Here is a 20,518-nt window from a genome sequence, read left to right on the forward strand (position 1 = left end):
TTCCTGGTTTTCGAGTTTGTCCTCATGTTTATGTTGCACTCCTGGTCCAGAATAGTAGTAATAGACCATTGACTACTGTATTCTCTCTCACTTATCCTTCTCCTTGCTCTGTAATAACTGTCTAAAGTAAATTTAAGTGATCATACACAAATTACCTTGCCTCTTTGCAGTTCCAGCAATTATCTACCTCTGGCAATGTAGTTTGTGGCCTACACTTGAAAATGCTCTATTATAGTAGTACTATTATGATTCTAAAATTCAATACAAAGATAAAATTCAAATGTAGATATGATCAGAATGTGCAGCAAGAGTATAACAGGAGTGCCAAATATTGCACTCTATGGCCTATAAAAAGGAAATAACTCCAGCACTATAAAGGCAGCTATTAGTACTATTTTGGAAGCTCTCAGTGGCTTTTTCACTAATGTCTGTGCCCCTTTTCTGTGCTGTTTTCTCCCCTCAGACACTCTGATGTTTTTCAATCTGTTCTGAGTGCATGATTACTATTTCTCTGTGTCTCCCTCCTTCCCTGCCTCACTCAATGTGTATACACAAATCCTGGGTTTATTTTGCTCTAAGTCATCAGGTTATTATCTTCTGAATTAATGGCATGTGGACCTGCAAACCAGGCAGTTTAGGGGGTGGGGGGTGGGGGATTCATGGATCTTAAGTCCCTCCCTAGTTTTATTATTAAACTCTTATGGGGTTATGCTTAGATCATAGAGTGGTTTGGGTTGGAAGGGACCTATAAAGGTCACCTAGTTCAATGCCCCTGCAATGAGCAGGGTCAATAAATAAAGCCTCTGACCTGCTGTTTCCTGAAGGCTGGAACTAGAGGACTTGGGCATCCCACAGAAAGGTGCCATATAAGCTCAACTTTGGTGCTACAGCGCTTTTTTCCCTAGTAAATCTGCTGTTGCTGTGAAGTTTCAGGAGACAACATAGTAGTCGTTGTAGCAGTAGTAGTAGTGATAATGATAATGATAATAATAATAATTGTAGTAGTAGCAGTAATGCTATTTTATAAAAAGGAAAGGAATAGACTGGAGTAGAGTATTCCAGTGAATATTAATGACTACAACAAAGAATAGTTTCTGGTTGTGGCACTTTATGATGCAGAGTCTTTTTCTGCATAGATTTCATTCTGTGTCCCCAGAGTGAAGTGGTTTTGTACCCTCTCTTGATGTTAAGTTCTTGTTGTCAGGCCCAAATGTCCTGGAGTGCAGGAAACTGCTAGCTAGTGTGGGCAGGGTGGATGTGCAAGGTGAGACAGTGGGGATCTCCAGCTTTGTCACAGTGAGAGGAGTAACCAATGGCCTCTACCTGTCTGTGCTTGCTTTTCAATGTCCTCCAGTGAAAGGCTCGTGGTCTTGCTGGACTCCCTGGTCTCACTGCTCAGCCACCTGTGGGGGTGGGCACTACCAGCGCACACGGACCTGCACCAACCCAGCTCCGTCCAGCGGGGAGGACATCTGCATTGGGCTGCACACCGAGGAGGCCCTCTGCAACACACACCCCTGCCAAGGTAGCTGCTCCTCATCCCCGCTCCAGCTGGCTTCCAGGCTGGTGGGAGCAAGGCACAGCTGCAAAATGTTTAAAAAACAGATCAGAAACACCATGAGTTACAAGTTTTTTGGTCATTTATTCAATGTCTGTTGAGCCAGGGGATAAGGAGACATCCCAGTATCAACTGTAGTGAAACCCCTTCCTCTTTGCATGTTCACTGGCCCTGGCTCTGGCATTCTGCTGCCAGTCAAGCAAAATTTTGCTAATGCTTCATCCCTTTCAAGTAATAGAAAAAGCAGGAGCTTGGTTCTTCTGACAAACAAAAGGAGTCATGAGGCAGCGATCTGTACAATTGCTGAAGGACAGTCCTTCTTTTTTGTTTCACAGACAACAGATCAGAATGTGCTACAACTCAGAGAATAGGGTTTAGACTGGTGCTGGTTTTGTACTACCGTTGTGTATTTCTGATCCAGTGCAGGCTGGCTCCTGTCCTAAGGAACCTCAGCAAAACTCTGTGAGTGCTCTAATTTGTGCTGGCTGATTGAGGTATCTTTGGGAGGCCACATCAAAGCTTGGAGGTCTTCGTGTAAAGTTGCCCCACCCTGCTCCTTGTATGTCTTTGACCAGAGAGCTGATATAGGAGCTTTTAAGACAACTTTGTTCTGTGCAGTGCTCCACCAAGGGTTAGTTTAGTCCACATTAAGAGAGCTACAACCTGACAAGTAGGGTGTGATGCTTGCACTGAGAAAATTAAATCCATTAAGGACCCATGGAAAAGATGTGTGAGAGAGGCCCAGGCCAGAATCTGGGATCCTCCAGCATGGGAGAAATCTGATATCTACAAAGCATCCTTTTCCTTCTTGGTGATGCTGTGTGTGTGTTTTCCTGACCCTGGATTTCAGGTGGCTGGTCAGAGTGGTCAGAGTGGAGCCTGTGCAATGAAGAGGGCATCCAGTACCGCAGCCGCTACTGCGAGGTGCACAGCCCGGACTCTTCCCAGTGCGTCGGAAACAGCACTCAGTACCAGGAGTGCCTGTACAATGAAATTCCTGGTAGGTACCGTGTCATCCAGGAAGACAGGGTGGGCCAGTTCAGGAGAGCAGCTCGTGCCTGGACTGTCAAACTAGGCTGAGATTTTCTCTATTAAAAAGTGGGCTTGGATACTTCTAGAAAAACAAGGAAATAGATAAACATTATAAATTCCCTCGTGGCAGGCATGGGATAAATGGCTTTCCCTTAAGCAGCTTAGCATTTCTTTTAAACAGAATTACCTTGATCCGTAACAAATAAGTAGCATTGCTTCACCTGAATTGAAGCTTTTAAACTTGTGTGGTTTGTCTTAGGCTGGGTTATAAAAATTGTCTCTGTTCTCAGTATGCATATGGGCAACAGAAGGTCATTAATTTCAGGTCCAAAAAGCATCCCAAAAGAGATAAGAATTAAGGTGAGGAAGATGCAGAAAATTGGGGTATGAAGGTGGGAGATTAATCCAGGGTCTAATAGAGCAACACTGTTGATGGACAGATGGTCATCAGCATATTCCACCCTGTGGTTTCTGGAAATTTAATCTCTCAGGCAAATATCTGATATGGGTCTAGACTGAATAATGCCTTTCCATGTGTTCTTTTTTTTTTTTTTTTTTTTTTTTGGATTACATTGCACTGACTTAAAAATCTGACATTTCTAGGCAATGGTATTCTTTTTCATGGTTTTTTCAGCTAACATCTTTTCCCTAAATTGAAGAAGCTAAAGAGTGATCAAGTAACAGAACTGGAATTACAAGATCTTTGGAGAGGTTTCGTTGCATGTGTTTCAAACCATGAGCTTATAATTCAATTTAGAGAGACTCTCAGCTTGCTGCAGAACATATGAGCACCTTTTTTGTCTGAAACACAAAGGGTTTAATTACTTGAAGAAGAAAAGGGATGGAAAAATGATAACTTTCTCCATCTTCTTTTCTTTGTTTAGTGATCCTGCCAGCCTCCAGCATCGATGAGAGCACGAACTGTGGAGGTAGGTTACCACTAACTATACATCTTATTTTTATCTTAACCTGACTTGTTTTCTCCCTGTGCAATATCAACCAAACCATTAATCTATACAGCTCATATCCCACTGATAGCCTTAATTCCACTGGAGTCTTGCTGTCTGAGTCAGACTGGAGGAATGTATCTCATGTCCACTTGTCAAGTCCAAGACTTTTATTTATTTGGAAGTTTGGGTTGGCCACTGAGGGTCATTAATAACCAGAGAGCAATTGCTTGTGTCTTTCTACATCCAGGGTAAACGGTTCAGGTGGAAGAAAGGGTTATTCCCCATTCACCACTGTAAGCCTCCAGCTGTTTGGAGGCAGGTGTTTTTAAATAACCCATAAAGATTTCAGTGAATGGGGTCTCTTAGATCCTTTGCTGATATAGGATGAGATTAGAGATTCATACTTGTCCTCCAAGCACTTCCTTTCATTCAACTTCTTACCTCTCACAGAAACTGTGTCTCCTTCCTGCATGTAACTTGGAAATGTCCAGCCATTAGTGTCACTTTTCCACTGCCCTGGGAGCCCCTATGATAAAAATGCAGACTGAAGAAAATGGCAGGTTCCTTTAACATTTTAAAATGCTAGTTTCACGCTAATGGCCATGCAAATTCCTGCTAGCGTCACATCCCTGCTTTCCTGAAATCTAGATGATCTTCAGGCTGCCAAAATCTCTTCTCCCTGTAGAGATCATGGCAAAAGCAGGCATGCCACCTGTGGCATGGAAATGTGGCTTCTCAGTTTGCAGCTGAGGGCAATCAATGGAATTAAGATTTCAGCTCCTGCAATGTAATATTTGGCTTCCTGCATCACTCCTTCTCCCTCAGAGGGTGCAATGGTTCTGCTTTGATTCGAGGACCCCTTGCTATAGCTTGCACTCTACTGTTATGCACTGTACACACATTTCCTCCTTCTTTTTCCACCACCACTGTATTTGCTGTTGCTATCTACATTTTGCCATAGCTAATATTATTTATTAATGTAGTGTTCTACAATATTTGGCAAAGAAGCTAATCAATAGAAACTCTGTTGATGCATCTCAGAAAATCTATATTTTCAAAGTGATGAACCAGAAAGCTTTCCCCTGGAGACTCACATGCTGCAAACAAAATAATATTATTTTTTTCCCCCTAAGATACAGCCAAAACTCATTTGAAAAATCAGATGGGTGTTTCAAAGGTGAGAGTGAAATAGGAGAGAGCTCTATGTTGTGACTTGCAAATGTGGCAGTGAAATGAAACATTCACTGCAATATAAGCAAATCTGGGCAGGAGGAGAATGTGGCAGCGTGTCATGTGGCTTTACTGAGCACAGTTGCATATTCTATGTTTTAGGTCTCATGAGTGATGCAAAACAGGCAGAGGTTTTTAGAAAGAAAATTTATTTTTTAAAAAGTCTAGTGACATTTAGTAGGAAATTATAGTATTTCTGCTGGGTTTTTTTGGACCATGATCCAAAACAATAGAAAATGGTAATCTTGCAATGGAATTTTATAATGTGGGTTGAAAAATAAATCCAGTCTAATAAATTCTGAATGGTCCCTACTGTAATTATGATTTAAGTGCATTACTTTGCTGTAGAACTCTATTGGTTTTGGTTTTTTTTAAATCAGAAGGATTTTTTTAACTAGAGATTAGATGAGAGCCATTGACTAATGGGTAGAATCTGCTATGTGAAAAGCATATCACTTAAAATGTAAGATGGCACCAAAAAACTGCACACCGTGATCAGACTAAGAATGAGCCTCATTTAAAGCCACTCTCTGAGCAGCCCCATTTCTCTGCACACAGTCAAGTCAACACAGCAGTCTGTCCAAATGAATTGGCTTTTTAAGTGTTACGGGAAATTTACCGCTGCAGTCGCCACTGAGGCGATGTGACTGACCCCGGGGACAGCTGCCCTGGGGCCAGCAGTCAGGGGGTCCCCTTGGGCTCTAGGGCCTCTGTCATTCCTGTTTGAAAGATGGCAGAGCAAAGGCAGAGGAAAGGCAGAAGCATTTGGAGTCAAATAGCTGATTCCTTTCTGTATAGTTCCTCCTGCACATAGCAAGATACAACAGGGTCATAAAGTTTTGCCATCCCATAATCCCTCTGGTTGCTTTGATAACTTGGTGGCTCTAGTGGTCGTTTCTGTTGGTTCTGTTGTCAGACATCTGTTGGTGGTGTGTTTTCCTGTGGGGCATGAGACTCAGTGAGGTAAGGGAGGAACGAGGAGTGCTGTTTGACTTTGTCTTCCCCCACCAGTCAGAGCTGTGAGTTAGGTACTTGCCAGTGTGTGGAATGCCCAGCTACAGCTCCTTCCAGAGGTCAGTGCTGGCCTTGAAGGGTGCTGTTGCAATCCCACATGGAGGGATCTCTGCAGGAGGCTTTTTATAGTCCAAGAGCTTTTCTGTTTGAAGTATTTTCACTGTAGCTACCCTGCCAGCACCTGCCTGCAACTGATTTCCTATCTCTGCAATTTGCAGAGAAAGCCAACAAAGAAATGTTTTTCAAGCACTGACCCCCTTTCCTTTCTCCACTTTTTCTTTCCCGTTCTCCAGAGGACCCCTATTTCACTGTTAGCACTACAAATACACCTCAAATGTAGCACAGATACCACCAAGGCAATGCCATCCCATGAATAAGCAAGAATGCTGAGCACACTTGGATTACAAGGGGGAGGAATGTGTATCTCCCCCACCCCACACACAGTCCCATAGGCATTTTGGGCAGCTGACAAAAAGTGCTTTTCCCTCCCTTCCTTCCCCTTCAGAGAAACACTGAGCATTTTTATCCCCTTATTTCCATGACACGCACATGCTTTGGAATCCATTAATGCGCATTGTTGGTATGGCTCATTTCTTTAGCTGTCAGCTTAACATAATGTTTAGTTTCAATATCAATAGAGGGGAGAGAGGAGAGACAGGGAGGGAGCTTTGAGAAAACAATGCATGAACCTGTTAAACTGCACAAGGCAGAGCTGCAGTGGGGAGACTGATTTGCAGGGAGATTATGTCAGTTTATGTTAGAACGTAAGACTCTGGCTTCAACAGCTTATTAACGTTGATCCCGAGATGTCACTGCTCTGATTTGCACCTGTGGTCTTGTCAGGAGAGGGAAAAGGGCTGTTCTTTAAAAATAGCATCTCTTGTCATTTCCCTTGCAGGTTTTAGTCTCATCCATCTGATTGCCACTGGGGTCTCCTGTTTCTTCGGCTCCAGCCTGTTAACATTTGTGATTTACGTGTATTGCCAGCGCTGCCAGAGGCAGTCCCAGGAGTCCACTGTTATCCACCCAACTACTCCCAACCATCTCCATTACAAGGGCAACACAACCCCCAAGAATGAGAAGTACACCCCTATGGAGTTCAAGGTAGGGTACTTGAGGAGAAATACCACAAACAGCTTGATACTGCCTAAATGCATTCTGTATTCATGTCATGTTTAGAACTGGGTAGGTCTGTGTTTCTGTGCCCAGCTGATGGCATTATACATGGGGTTGAAAGGGCATTTAGCTGTGCTGTCACAAAGGGGTTAAAAAGCCTCATTACTGCAGTGGGATTTTGTTCTGTTTCACAGTCCTGATGAATGCCAGTCTGGCAAGTACATACCAAGATACTCCAGCCCATTCTGACTATTGAATGTATACAAATTGTCCTCTAAAAAAATCAGTAAGAGCTCAGTTCAGTGCATTGTTAGTGCATGGTAAGAGGAAATGGAGGGGAGGAAGAATAAAAATGGAAACTTCATTGCACAAATAGCTGGGAAAATGTGCATTGGTAGGATGAGATTTTGGAAATTCTTTGGTGACTGCCAAATTGGAGTGAATGAGAAAGCAAAGAGGGTTTTTCCCCCCTCTATCAGTACTGGACAGAAACTTACCCCAAGCAGCTGTGCAGAATTCAGTGACAGTAGCAGAGTGGGGAGCTGAAGCCTGTAAGAGATGAGTGCTGAAGTGGCATGTGTTGTTGGCATGTCGGCTTGGTAAAGTGAGCATGGCCCATTATCAGAGCAGATAGGACCCAGGGTGCTGCAGACAAAACCCTGAGACTGGATTGGAGCATCAGAATCCTGGTGAAGCGTGGGATCAGAGCAGTGAGCAGTGGCAAGGGTGGAGGGGCTTCATGTCACCACAGGGGGAACAGCCTGCCTAGGGTCACTTGAACAGTGTGGAGCATAATTTGGGACAGGAACAAAAGCCAGAAGGAAGCCCTGCAGCTGCTTGTTCCTTCCTACAGCTACGTGCTGTTGACATTTTGATTGGCTGCCTCTGCTGGTCTGGCTTGGCTTCTCACTGAGACCCAACAATAAGATCAGTGGTGGGACTGTTGCCACAGTCTAAACTTCCTGGGTGTTGAGGACTGTTTCTAAGTAGGAACTGTGTAATGCTGGGCACAGTACGACTCCTGATACATGACTATGATTTGCAGTGTGAATGCATATCAGAAATAAGAGCTTGCATCAAATAATTTGAGAAGGGTCAGTGTTGTTTTGCTGATTTAAAGGAAAACAGTTTGAGGTGGAAAATAACTGACCAGTGTGGTAAAAAGAATGTGGTGAAATCCTTGTTGGGCATTGCAGCCTTTCAGAGCATATTGCTGCCCATAAATGCAGTCTCAAAAACACATTTGCTAGCAAGCTTAAGGCTACAGTTGCATACAGTGTAATAAGAGTTCAGCATCATAATGCAAGTCAGCATAGATTTGGAAAGTAAATCATGTCAAGCAAATTGGATTCCTTTTTTAAATTAAATAAATATTGATCTAGATAGGAGGGAAGCAGCAGACATATCGGGATTTTCAGAGACTTTTAACAAAGTTTCACGGGATGCATTATTCTACACACTCTGCATACACAGGTTCAGTAATAAATTATTAAGACAGGAAAAGAACAGGGACTTGATCTTGTAAGCATCAAACTTCCAAGTAATCCTTCCAGTTATGGGAGCTGCTGTGGCAAAGTCAGTAGGAAGACTCAGATTAAAAAGGCTTGCAGAAACAAAGAAATGAGCAAGAGTATTCCCTTGTTTCTTATATAGCAAACAATAAAGAAAATACACAAATTTGGTTTTGTGGCCAGAAGCAGGTAGTTAGAGGGCTGGATTTGTGTTAACATTTTCTTCATGATTTATACTGTGCTGTCATGTGTTATCAGATGATGCTAAAATAGGCAGAATGGTTAAAATTTAGAAGGATGAGGTTGTTCACAGAACGATCTTGATCAATTGGGTAGATGGGTTATGAAATGCACTATGTCTATGTCAAGTGGTGCAGTGAAGTAGAAGTAATAACAAAGCTAAGCAAAGTTTAAAATAGCAGCAGATTAGTTAATGTGGTGTCAGGAGGGAGTTGACCTCTTTGATAGATCCATCTCTGAATACTTGATCTAGTGCATAGTAACAGTGAGCAGCTGTTAGAGTCTTCTTTCGAGGGACATAAAGAGCTTAGGCATTAGATCAAGGTTTGAAAAGTCTGGTTTATTTAAAGAAAGGCATTAGCTAACTGAGACTCTATGACTTATATTCGGGAAGAAGGGACTTGGACACAGGGAGAGATAAACCAGATGGGGCTTATTTACAGAATGTTAGGAAGTGAAAGAGTTCAAGTGCATAAATCTGCAGTCATTGGACAGACCAAAGCTAAATGTTTAGGAGCAAGGGGCTACTTGCTGAGAAAAACTCAAAGTCATACACTTCAGAGTGGTGAATGAGGCAAAGAGTTTTACAGAAAGGGTAAAATCTATTTGTCAAGTGAAGCCTTCTTTTCTCCATTCCTGTTGAGTATTTCCTTCTGCTCACCTTCTCTATTGCCCCTCCTTTCCTAAGCTCTTGGCTGAAAATTTCTCATTTCATACTACAAATCTGCCACTCCTCAGTGTTCCCTTGAAGCATATAGCATTAATGAAGTAAAAGGAAAGGCTCTGTGTGCTCTGTGCTGTGTAATTACTTATGGTACTTGTTATTAGCCAGGTTTATATTTAGGAATAACTGACAGGTTTTTTTTAAGGGTTAGGAGTGAGATTTTTCATGCATTTCAGGAGCATGTGTGTTTTTATTGTGATGCCACAGAATTAACATTAAAATGATAGAGAAGCTAAAATTCACCTTCCTGATAATGAGAGATGGACTGAACTTGGATCTGGGCCTATCTGAATTTGAAATGTGTTCATGTGAAAGAAAGTGGAAGTACCTGAGATTCCAGATTCTAAACCTAAATAAGTTTCTCTTCAGCAGATACCAAGGAAACTACCTTCAACATTTTTTAATGAAAGCAAAAGAATAATTATAGGTTTGTATGTGTGTATATCTGTGTGAAAGAGTTAATAAATCCAGGATAAGGAAATAGAGGGTGTATAGACTACTTTTCAGTAACAAAAATTTATAATACACAGTGACATGATGGTAGCAGAAGGCTGGCCATATGCACAGGTTTATTATTTTCCATTCTTTGATAACGATTAGCCTTCTGCAACCATCTTTAGTTTGTTTTCATCTTGAAATATCTCTGCTCTACAACCAGCAGGTGAACACTGTAGAAAGTTTGGCAGTGTTACATTCAAATGTACAGCACTGAATGCAAACCCATAAATCAAGGTAAATTGTATATGAAGGCAGATTTTAATGAAGGAAGTGCTAGCTGATATGAGCCTTGTTGGCCATTTCAGCACAGCAGTGCAGTAATGCAGATCAGATGTAAATACCATACATAATGGGCAACCTATTGATCATGTAGCTGATGCTAACTTGCATAGGCAGTGTTTTGCAGAAGCATGTTTTATTTTTGTTGGCTCCTTTTCCCTTCCTGTTCTGCTTTCTCAAGAATGATGTGAGGTTTATTATTAGCTATTTTAGCCAGGATATCTTGAAAGATTTCATGCATATGCATTTACCAGCAACACGTTGATTTTGATTTGGTATTCACAGATCGTAGGGGAGAGACCTTTTGGGTCACCTAATAAGCAGTTCATGTTTCATTAATTGGTTGAAGTTCAAACAACACTCTGACAATATTGAAGACTGTGCAGAACAAAAGCATAATGAAATAAAAATTATCTGCTCTTCACATTTTGGCATGACGGGTTACAGATCCACCTACAACCTTCCCAGTACCTCCACGCCAATTAAATAATAACTGATTATCAAAGCAGTGAGGAGATCTTCTATTTAACATCTTGCTTCAGCTGCTCCATGCCTTGTGTGAGTTACTTAGCACAGCTGTGCTGATGGAAAGCCAGATGATCCTGCAGTAGAAGCAGGAGGATGTAGGGTCAAGATTGAGCCCTTGTGAATTAGGATCTCTTGGAACAGCCACACATGGAGAAAGGGTTTGGACTGAACTTCTTCCTATTGCTAAATCCTCTGCCAATAAAGAGAGCCAACATTTTATTCTACACGGGATTTGGACAAAGGCGTCTGCATATTGGTCCAAATCCAAAATCCAATGGCCTTTGGATCAGGCCAGATGGGATCAGTGAAAAATGTAAGTTGCAGGATGGTTTTGATGATGATTCTGCAGATTTTCTTTGCGATTGTGCTGGACAGACCTCCCTCTGTCCTTCCTTCCTTCCTTCCACACAGCTTTAGTTGTGAGTCACGCAGTAAAACTCTCTGTACTGGTGCCTCAAATAAGCTGAGGAAGCACCTGAGCATTGCATCTTCTCTGGCATCAGCACTGCTGCTGTAGGAACTAAGGGCCAAACACTGAAGCAAAACAGTCATTTATGTCAAGGATTAAATTTATTGTGGGAAAAGATGAGGTGAGATTGCAGGATATGGCAATGAAAGAGGGAAACTGAGTGTTTGATGTATTGCTTGATATCTGACTTTTCTAGGACATTAGAACAATACACATTAACTTTAGTAGAACTGTGAGTCCTGCACTTGCCTAAAATGATACAGCAAATATAGATGCAGTTACCAGAAAATGGGGGGAATAATCAGTAGATCACTTGGACTGTAAAAATTAGAAGCTGCAACAAATATTTTTTAATGAAGTGAGAACAATGCTGTTGGGAAACAAATGACAGAGTGCAGAGCAGACACCCCCTACAAAGGACTCTGGGCCCTGTGATCAACACTTCATTACTAATCCCAAATAATTCATGGCAATAAAATACTAACACGGAGAGCTGAGACACAGAAACCAATTCTGTTTTTGGAAGATGAATCCTTCTGAATAAAATAACATGCTGGGTGTTTGGTGTGGCTTTCAACCTTGCAAAAATTAGTAAAAAGATTAGTTAGTTGGTTTGAGCAAGGTGCTAATAATGCCAAAGTTATTCTGTATGGGCCATTCTCTTGAGAGATGGACAGGATGATCCTTTTGGGTCCCTTCCAGTTCAGACTAGTCTGTGATTTTATTCTGTGAAAAAAAAAGTAGCACTTAGGGTATAGGAAGGTGAATCTCTGTATGGATTTTAAATGTCTCTCTCTGGTTAATGGTCATTTTCATTGCTGCTGAAAATCACACCTTTTTTATAGAGAGGAGGCATCCAGTAGTTTAAGTTAAAGCTATTTAAACTGCTGTCAAGTGCCCTAGAGGAATGCTTGTCAAAATCAGCCTTGGTCTCTGAGGATGTTGGCTTCTCCATGGAAAACTTTGTGTTTCAGTGTCCTGCCACTTAATTTGATGTGTTGTTACTTCAACTAAAATTGGTTAACCCATTTATTTTTGGTGATCACAGCACATACATTGATAGCACTGTGATATAAGCTTTTTTCTTTTCCCAGTGACCCTTTCCCTGCATCGTTCAAGCCCCAGGAAGTGGCTGTAAAGTTCACACACAAAGCAGTAGTTGATGATACCCAGTGTTCTCAAGAAGTTATCAACAGTGTCCCTGAAGTATTTGCTTTAGCTGCATGGTGTTAGCTGATGTAATCAGCTGGGGGAAAAAAGCCATATATATATGTATAGATATAGTAAATCAGATTGAAATATAAATTCTGTTCCCAGTGAATTGCATGTTTAACAAAGGCCATTTCCCTTGAACAAAATGGCATTTAAGAACATTAAGTGCTTGAATGGTGGAGTACATATTTTTAGTACTTACCATGAGTATAGTATTATTTGAAATAGAATAGTAGGGGCAGGGGGTTGAATTGGCAAAGAAGCATTGTGCCCTTTCTTGTATGATCCTGCAGTTGCAAATATCACTTCAGGGGACTCTTGATTTGCATAATGCCTACTATGAAGGGAAAGCAAGAGAGCTTACTGATGGGGAAAAAAGGATTAAGTGGTGCGTCTCAGTCAAAATCTATTAGTGTCTTTTCTCCCTTTATATCATTGGCTCGAGTCAAATTGAGCAGTCAAGCATGCCTGGAGGTGTGCCTGTCCTGGGATGATTGTGCCCAGGGAGGGATGTGCCTCTCCTGGCGCTGTCCCCACCCCCTGGCAGCAGGGGCTCAGCGGGTTGCTGTGAGTGAGTCACAGCGCACTCGCATAGATAAAGTATTTAAGAGTAGGGGAGCCCGCCAGTTCAGATCCGATGTTACCTTGCTCCTGCTCCCTCTGGGATACTAAGCAGCTGCTCACAGCAGTCCCCCGATGGGAATTGAGTCCCTGCTCCATCTGTTTTTCATGCAAACCCTTGCTGCTTCACAGGGTGTTGCTGCTCCCTATAGGGTGGGAATCCTCACTGTTCCCTTTTCCCCACCATTTTTAAGAGAGTCTGGCTTTTGAGATGACTTTTTGTTTTTAAGCCACGTTAAGAAGTTTTGACACTATGGGTAGATGCTTCATGTTATTCTGTCACATTCTTCTGCTTATCGACTCAGCTTTCTCTGCTCCCTCTTTACAACTCCTCTACAGCCAGGTTAGGGATATGGCCCATGCTCTGCCTTTTCACAGGCTAGATCATCATGGATGCTCACATGAGCCTTTCTTTGGAGTAGCATTACTGCAGCTGTGATAATCTGTTTGTAGGCAGACAAGTTTTGGTTTGTTTTTAATTAGATCAATGAGTGTAGCTGGAAAATCTGGCAGGTTTTTGAACATGTGAGCTGCTGTTTCAGAACTGAAGACAGACAGAGGTGTTCCAAAGGTTATCTGATTTTTCCAGCTACACTAATTGATCTAATGACTGATATTACCTTTTTCTTGCAATTTTCCCCTTTCCTAATTTTTCTGAGGTTGACATGTACGAGCCTGCACCCACCCAGCTGTGCTGGAAGAATAATTAATTGAAGAACTACAGGAATGGGCATGACAAAATTACACTGGACTTGCTGCTGCTTACTTACATGACTTCCCTCTACTGGTCAGCAGCGGAATATTTCAAATATACCCTTTCCTCATTTACTAGAAGTTAATGGTTTCCGTTGGTCCAAGTGCTTGGTCCTCTTTGCCTTTGTTCTCTCCTCTTTGTCGAAGCTCTGGCTAGAAGTGCTACGAGTATTAGCTGAACCAGGAAATCCTCAGTGCCACCAAGATGAGCAGGAGGAATTAATTATGTGTTTGCAAAAGACTTTAAAGGGAACCATGAAAGAGGCAGGGAGCTGAAGTGAAGGGAGAAGGTAATATTAGACAAACAATAAATATCAGAAAACATATAACCTTTGTGCTCCACTTAGAGACAAGCTGCCTTGCTATTCTTCTTGAACAGTTCCACTTGCAATTCATGGATTCTTAAGTACAGTTATAAAGAAATTGAGCTACATGCATACAAAATAAAGATAGCTGTGTCAGTATTCAGGACTAGAGCTCAGTTTCCAGAGTGTTTGGCAGCTCTGAGTGAGGACAGATGAAATACTTGAGCTTTTTTTTCTGGACCATGATCGCCCAGTCCTGAAGAGTCATTGAGAGCTCAGGGCTGCTCAGGATGCACTGGCTGTTGTCACAGCATGAGCTGCACAGGCTGGGGTAACACTACAGCCACAGCCATTTCCCTGGTGCATCATTTATATATATACAAGAGGTTTGGCCTAGGGGAAGCAGGAGTAACTCTGCCTGCACTCCCATAGAGCTGGGGGAATCCTCACTGAGTCAGCTCCAATATCATCCTGAGATTTGGCACAAAGCATGTGAATAAAGGAAAGAAATGAAATTCTGTGGATGGAGGAATCTAGATGGACTGTATCCCAGAGTCTCTGAGAACCAGCTAGTGAACAACTTCAATTACCTTTGTAAATATCAGGGACCTTAGGCAACCCCCCAGTGCCATGAATTGCAAAGGTAATACAAAAGTGTTAGTGAGAAAGCAGGCTCATTTCTGCCCTATTAATTGAGTCACTGTTAAGCTACAGAAGTCCAATGCACAAAAGTCCCACAAGTAGCTTGAGTAAGTCTGTGTGGGAAATGTCAGCTGGATTTGGGGATCAGACAGAACATCTGTGAGCATGCGGGCCCACAATCGCTAGAGAACGCCTGGGCCTTCCCCATTCAACCAAGCACATCAATGGGGTGTTTAATCCTGCTCTGTCTGTAAAATTTGGCAGCCAGGGCCATACTAGAGAGTGAAACCAGGAGAAACAAATGGGATTGACTTGACTGTGCTTTCAGTTACAGCCATGGAAACTCATTGAAACAAATCTGTGTCAGTATTAATATGCAGGAAGATCTGAATTAATATTTGAGAGGCAACATATCACATACCCTGATGAAATGAAAGGTGGTTCAGCTGAGCTGACAGCTGAGCCAAGACCTAATGCTGAGCAGGGAGAAATCAAACATAATCACTTTTTGCACAGAGTTAGAGCTGCAGATTCTCAGCTGGTGAAAAATGTAGCTTCCGTCGTCCATACATCTAAAGCAAAGAGGGTGGTATTGATGTCTTAAATAATCTTGTGATGTGTAAATAGAAATTGGCTTGGACAGGAAGGCTGCTGTAGAGATTGAAACCTGGCTAATGGACTGTGAACATTGGGCAATTGTTGATGGGAACAAACAGGGCTGTGGGGAGGAGTTGTTTGGGACGCTGCAAGCAGTAATGCAAGGTTTGGCTTTATTTAATATCTTCATTAACGACCTTGGAGAGAGTGCAGTCAGTGTGTTAATTAAATGAGCAGAAGATATTAAACTGGGAGGTGTGTCAAAAAAACAGCCACTGGTATAGGACTAATGGAAAATGACCTGAGGAGGTTACAGATGTAGAGAGGAAATAACAAGGTGAGAGGCAACATGGGGAGAAAATAAAGCAATCCTGAGGAAAATAATAAAAAAGCAGCTATTTAGAGTGTGAGAGAATTTGGAAAGCAGTAAGACTATAAGAGACTGAATGGAGTTAGCAGATGGCAAATTGGGCCCAGTTTTTACTTTTATTTTTATTACTTCTTTTTTCACCACTGCAGTTACACCTTTGCAATTCTCAGTCTAAATGCAGCACTGTGGGCTGGCATGAGACTGCATGACTTGTGCTGGTAATTCATCAGAACAAGCAGCTCTGAGGCCATCCAAAACCTCAAGGCTTCTTGCTCCAATATGAGAGCAGCGAGGCAGTGGGAGCTGTGCCCCCAGACAGCCGCAGTTACCATCAGCTGAAGCCCAGTACAGCCCAGTGCTCCAAACCATCATCTGCATCCAGAGTGATTAAGGTCAGTTTTAAAGGGCCATGATTATGCCTCTGGTGAATTTGTCTGAGTACTGGAGCATGCTGAGCCCCTCTAGTAACACTCTTGTGTGTGTGGGGCACCCAGGAAGGGCATTCACCAAGGCAAGGAGTGCAGTGAGGAGACAGTTTACACCTTCCCACACAGCTGAGATCATGTCTGCTATATCCTGGGCATCAGCCATATTGGGAAGCAGTTGGGGCAGCCTTGAATTCCTCTTTTGTGTCTGGACACCACGTCATGGGTGTTGCCACCCCCAAATCATAGGCAAGCTAAATTGCAAGCTTTAGGCTAGACACCTGCACTTGCCAGTGGGAAGGTTTCCATGACCTCCTCAGACTTCAGTTTCCAGTTCAGAAAAATACTTCAGTTTGCCTTACTATTACATGCAGTTTATTTTGCCATCTTACTCATGTGCTTGAAGTCAGAGATGTGCCAAAGCATCCTCTGACAATGGTCCTTTATGTTGCCAGCTCTGAAGGGTTTTATAAGTTTACAATAGCAATAATATAACTTCACTCCCTCCTAAGTGCAAGGATAAAATAGCTATTTTCAAACAGCTATAAATAACTCTAGCTATTCATTTTCTGATAATTGGATGTTAGTTCTATTGTCAACCTGAGCACATCTACAGATGCTGCCGTCATTTGGGGGTTGTCTAATTTATTTACCAATAATAGTGAACAAAGAATCTCCAGTCTAAAAATATGGTAAGCTTCCATCCAAAAAGAAAATGCAATCATAAGTTTAGTGTCCCAGTGGGATTTTTTTTGTATCTCTTTTTGAGATGAATAACCTTCTTATATAGAAAATAGGTTCCTCAGCTGTACATCTACACTTCACTGTAAATCCTGCAAACAGCCTTATTGAATTCATCAGGAAAAAGCTCAATACATAAACCCTGGCCACTGCTTCCTTTGACTCCATGTAGGCAGAGCTTAAGAGGTTTTATAAAAGCATCAGGTGAGATAGTTTGCTTGGGATAAGACACTAAGCAAATTTTAAAGAAAAATCAGAAAGAGGAGTCATTCAAGTCTTAAAAATCACTCCTAGCTTGGAGTAAATACATGGGTCTCATAAGGTCTTTCTGGCAACTTTCCATCTTTCCAGGGTTATTTGTAATTCTTAGCTCAAGAGGCACAGCAGTGTTGTGGCATCCAGTTGATCAGAAGAAAAGGGAGCATGTGGGTGGGCCAGACGTCATGTGTTTTCTTGGTGTCAGTTATCGCCAAAAGAGGTTATTTTAGTTTTATGGTTTATTTTGTTGAATGTAATTATTATGCTAATTATTCCCAAATTTACTGATTAATTATAATTCTGAGATCTCTGCCCTGGTACTTCCAGAGATGTACAAGCTTTGAGAAATGTTTCATAATATTAATATATTTCCACAGCCCTGAGTCATTTGGCTAATGTTCCAACAATGCAAAAAGTAACATCCTTTAACAAGGAGGCATGTCTAGCTCCATGAAACAGCTGATCTGCATCAAAAAGGCATTTTGCTCAATCTGATTTCACTGCAAGAAGCAAATGGTTTAAAAGGAGCACAAAAGAACCTAAATGTTGGATCTTGGCTTCATTACATCATTGCACAATTCCCTTATCCCTCCATTTTCCTGGGGAATGAGGGGGCGTAATGGCCATCCCACTGTTGCTACAGGAGGTCTGTTGGATGCTGTTACAAGGAAAGTTGGAAAGGCTGCCTCAATTCTTTTAGGGATAATTGTATGGCTAAGTTCAGCAGGAGTGTTGTCTTTGATTTCTGCAGCGGAAGGATGAGGGATGCACATGGGTTTCATTTGGATTTACTAAGAGGAATGGGTTGGCTACAAAGTTGCTGTCTGGACCCTGATTTTAGACCCTCTGCCATGTTCACAGTGGATGAGCAGGGTTAGCAGTGACTGAAGTTGTTACCCCTGGTTCCTTCATGCCTGCACTCATCCTGTGGTGAAGGAAAGGGGAAGTTTTTCTTAGTAGTACACTGGGACGTTCAACATTACAGACAAAATTCCAAGGTGGAAACCTAAAGCTGTGCAGCCCTGGCACAGGCAGCACGTCTTTGATGAGCCATGGAAAGGTGTGCACTGCATTGTTCAGCCTCTTCAGAGGCTAAAGTGGTAGTAACCATAAAAACTGAAAAAAATTGTTTGAAGCTGTCCAGGGAAGGTCCCCCAACTTTTTTCTTTTTTACCTTTCTAAAGAGGAAAGTGTCATGGGTGGGAGGCAAAAGAAGTGAAATTATACCTGTTTAAAGAGAAATAGTGGAGGAGCTGTGAGGCTGGGGGAAATTGTCCTTGCTCACTGACTTCACTGGGATTCTGGTCCTGCATAGCTGGTGAAGATTAACCTACAAAACTCCTGGGAAACTTGCTGACTCTTACTCCACAACCCCCAAAATAGAAAGATCTGGAACTCGGAGAGAATGCTGAGCTCTGAAAAGCTGAGTGCTTTCTACATGAGCAGATTAAGGAAATCTTGTCATCATATGTTACCCTGTGGGAACTACATTAAGGCCCTAATTTTGGTATTAGTTATATGAGTATCAGAAGCTTTTAGAAGTATCATTTTCACTTAGCTTCTCAAAAATATATGGACTTCCTTTTAATTTTGAGTGGGGAGATGCCCATCTACTTTTTAAATTAAGTTTTAAATTTTCATGACTGCATATTGGAAAATGAAACATTTGATCTGTTTATGTGTGTAAGAAATGTTTACACAGTTTATACTTGCAGCTGTGGGCTGGGAACTGGGAGTAGTACTGGAAGTACCATACTGTTATGTGTAAAGATGTTTTGATACATCTGGGAGAATGTAAGCAAGTAGGTCAGTGGATAATGACTTAATGTTTTGGAGCAGAGGCAGAATTTGGGGAAGTAGTGGCAAGGTCTTGGTGGAGAAAAATGAACAAATGGAAAATCTGAATGATGACCTAGGCTAAAAAGATCAATGGACAAAGCTGAACAAAGTTAAATGTATGCATGTGGCACGACAGAGTCATGTTTAACACACCCAGCACGGAGCTGTAACTGGGAGAAGCAGCCTGTGAGTGCGTGTGAGTGCTCTGCTATGGTGTGACCCTTTCCCTCAGACTCCTCCACTTCTAACTGCACACTTGCATGAGTAATCAGATTGTTCATATAATTCCACAAATATTGAAATACTCAGAATTCTATTGTGCTTGGCACGGACATGCAATTCGCCAACAGCAAGACTGGATCTCTTGACAGATCACATATAAGGGAGCAAGCTGCTGCTCTTTTACAGTCTGTTAAAGCCATAACCATCATAGTCCACCTGAAAACATCCCTGCTTGACAAGCAGAGTTCCTGGGTCAGAGATTTTTTCAAATTATGTTAGTCATATGCCAATGCAGCCTAAAGTGTGTGTAAGGTATCATTCAAGGAAAGCAGTTAAGTTGGGCTTGGTTTTGAATGATCTACTTGGCTGGTGGCTTTCCTTCTGCTTGAATTGAGCTTAATGGTGAGCAGACCAAAAGAAAAAAATTATATCAGCTATGCCAGGATGTCATGGCTCATACTGTAAGGGAGGAAGCAGGTAAAAGAAATAATTGTTAGTGGAATGGAGTACTTTTCCTAAGTGCATTCCACAGGTTTTCATATTAGCTCAGTCTGGCCTCAATTTTTATGTGGAATATTATGCTTGCACAAATACCAGAAGCTTCTTTCTTCTCAAGGCAGGATAGGACCAAAATGATGGCCTGAAATGCATTTTCCTTGCTGTTTGGAATACATAGTGTGTATGGCATGGAGATTTTGCCACAACTAATTTGCAGCAGTAAGCATTGATCAGGCTTTTTGTTCTTTCTGCTTACTGAGCAGACAGTTGTAAAAGGTTGTAGTTGTTGGCAAGGCAGTCAGTAGTGTTTGATATGGGAGGAAGCAGACAAAAAGAGGAAGATACAGGTTGAGTGTCAGGAAAAGTGTCATTGGAAGGGTCTGGAGGTGCTCAGATGACTGACAAATCTATTGCCCTGGAGGGTGCAGGAGGGCTCAGGTTGCAAAGGCAAGTCTCTTTTCCTTCCTGAAACCTCTGGTGAGCTCTAGTGCTGGCTGGGCTGCTCAGTCAGCTTTGCTGCTGCAGCCACTGACAAGTCCCTGCAAAAGCACCCAAAGACTGTCCCTTCTTGGAGAACATGCTGGGCATTGTCTTCAGGAAGCACTTCTTGGCCCTGGTCATACTGGGGACCTGGCTTAGGGGGACTGAGGGGATGAGACACTGGCATGAGTTGAGCTGGGAGCCAGGGTCTGGTCTGTGTTGGGTTTTGTGACAAGCTGGTGATGACTGGTGACAGCTCTTGCCTTTCCTGTTGGGACTGTTCAGTATTGCTGGGGGCATCCATGGGTGCAGCAGGATGTTCCCATCCCACAGGAACTGCAGTGAGTTCAGGCTGTCAGGAGGCTCTGACCTCAAAGGCATAACCCACACAGCAATGGGGAAATAC

The 20,518-nt window shown here is 42.3% G+C and overlaps 1 protein-coding gene across 3 annotated transcripts in view; it reads left to right on the forward strand.

Annotated features, from left to right (window-relative positions):
• The window catches only part of SEMA5B (semaphorin 5B), a 266,007-nt gene that overhangs the window by 235,957 nt on the left and 9,532 nt on the right, over positions 1-20,518 (forward strand). For all 3 annotated transcript variants that reach the window (XM_050976873.1, XM_018911345.3, XM_018911347.3), the window contains 4 exons: positions 1,355-1,525; positions 2,409-2,558; positions 3,475-3,519; positions 6,683-6,888. In XM_050976873.1, the coding sequence (XP_050832830.1) occupies positions 1,355-1,525; positions 2,409-2,558; positions 3,475-3,519; positions 6,683-6,888 (572 nt within the window). The remainder of the gene's footprint in view (positions 1-1,354; positions 1,526-2,408; positions 2,559-3,474; positions 3,520-6,682; positions 6,889-20,518) is intronic.

Source organism: Serinus canaria, chromosome 7, assembly GCF_022539315.1.
Source record: "Serinus canaria isolate serCan28SL12 chromosome 7, serCan2020, whole genome shotgun sequence".
Taxonomy (NCBI): Eukaryota; Metazoa; Chordata; class Aves; order Passeriformes; family Fringillidae; genus Serinus; species Serinus canaria.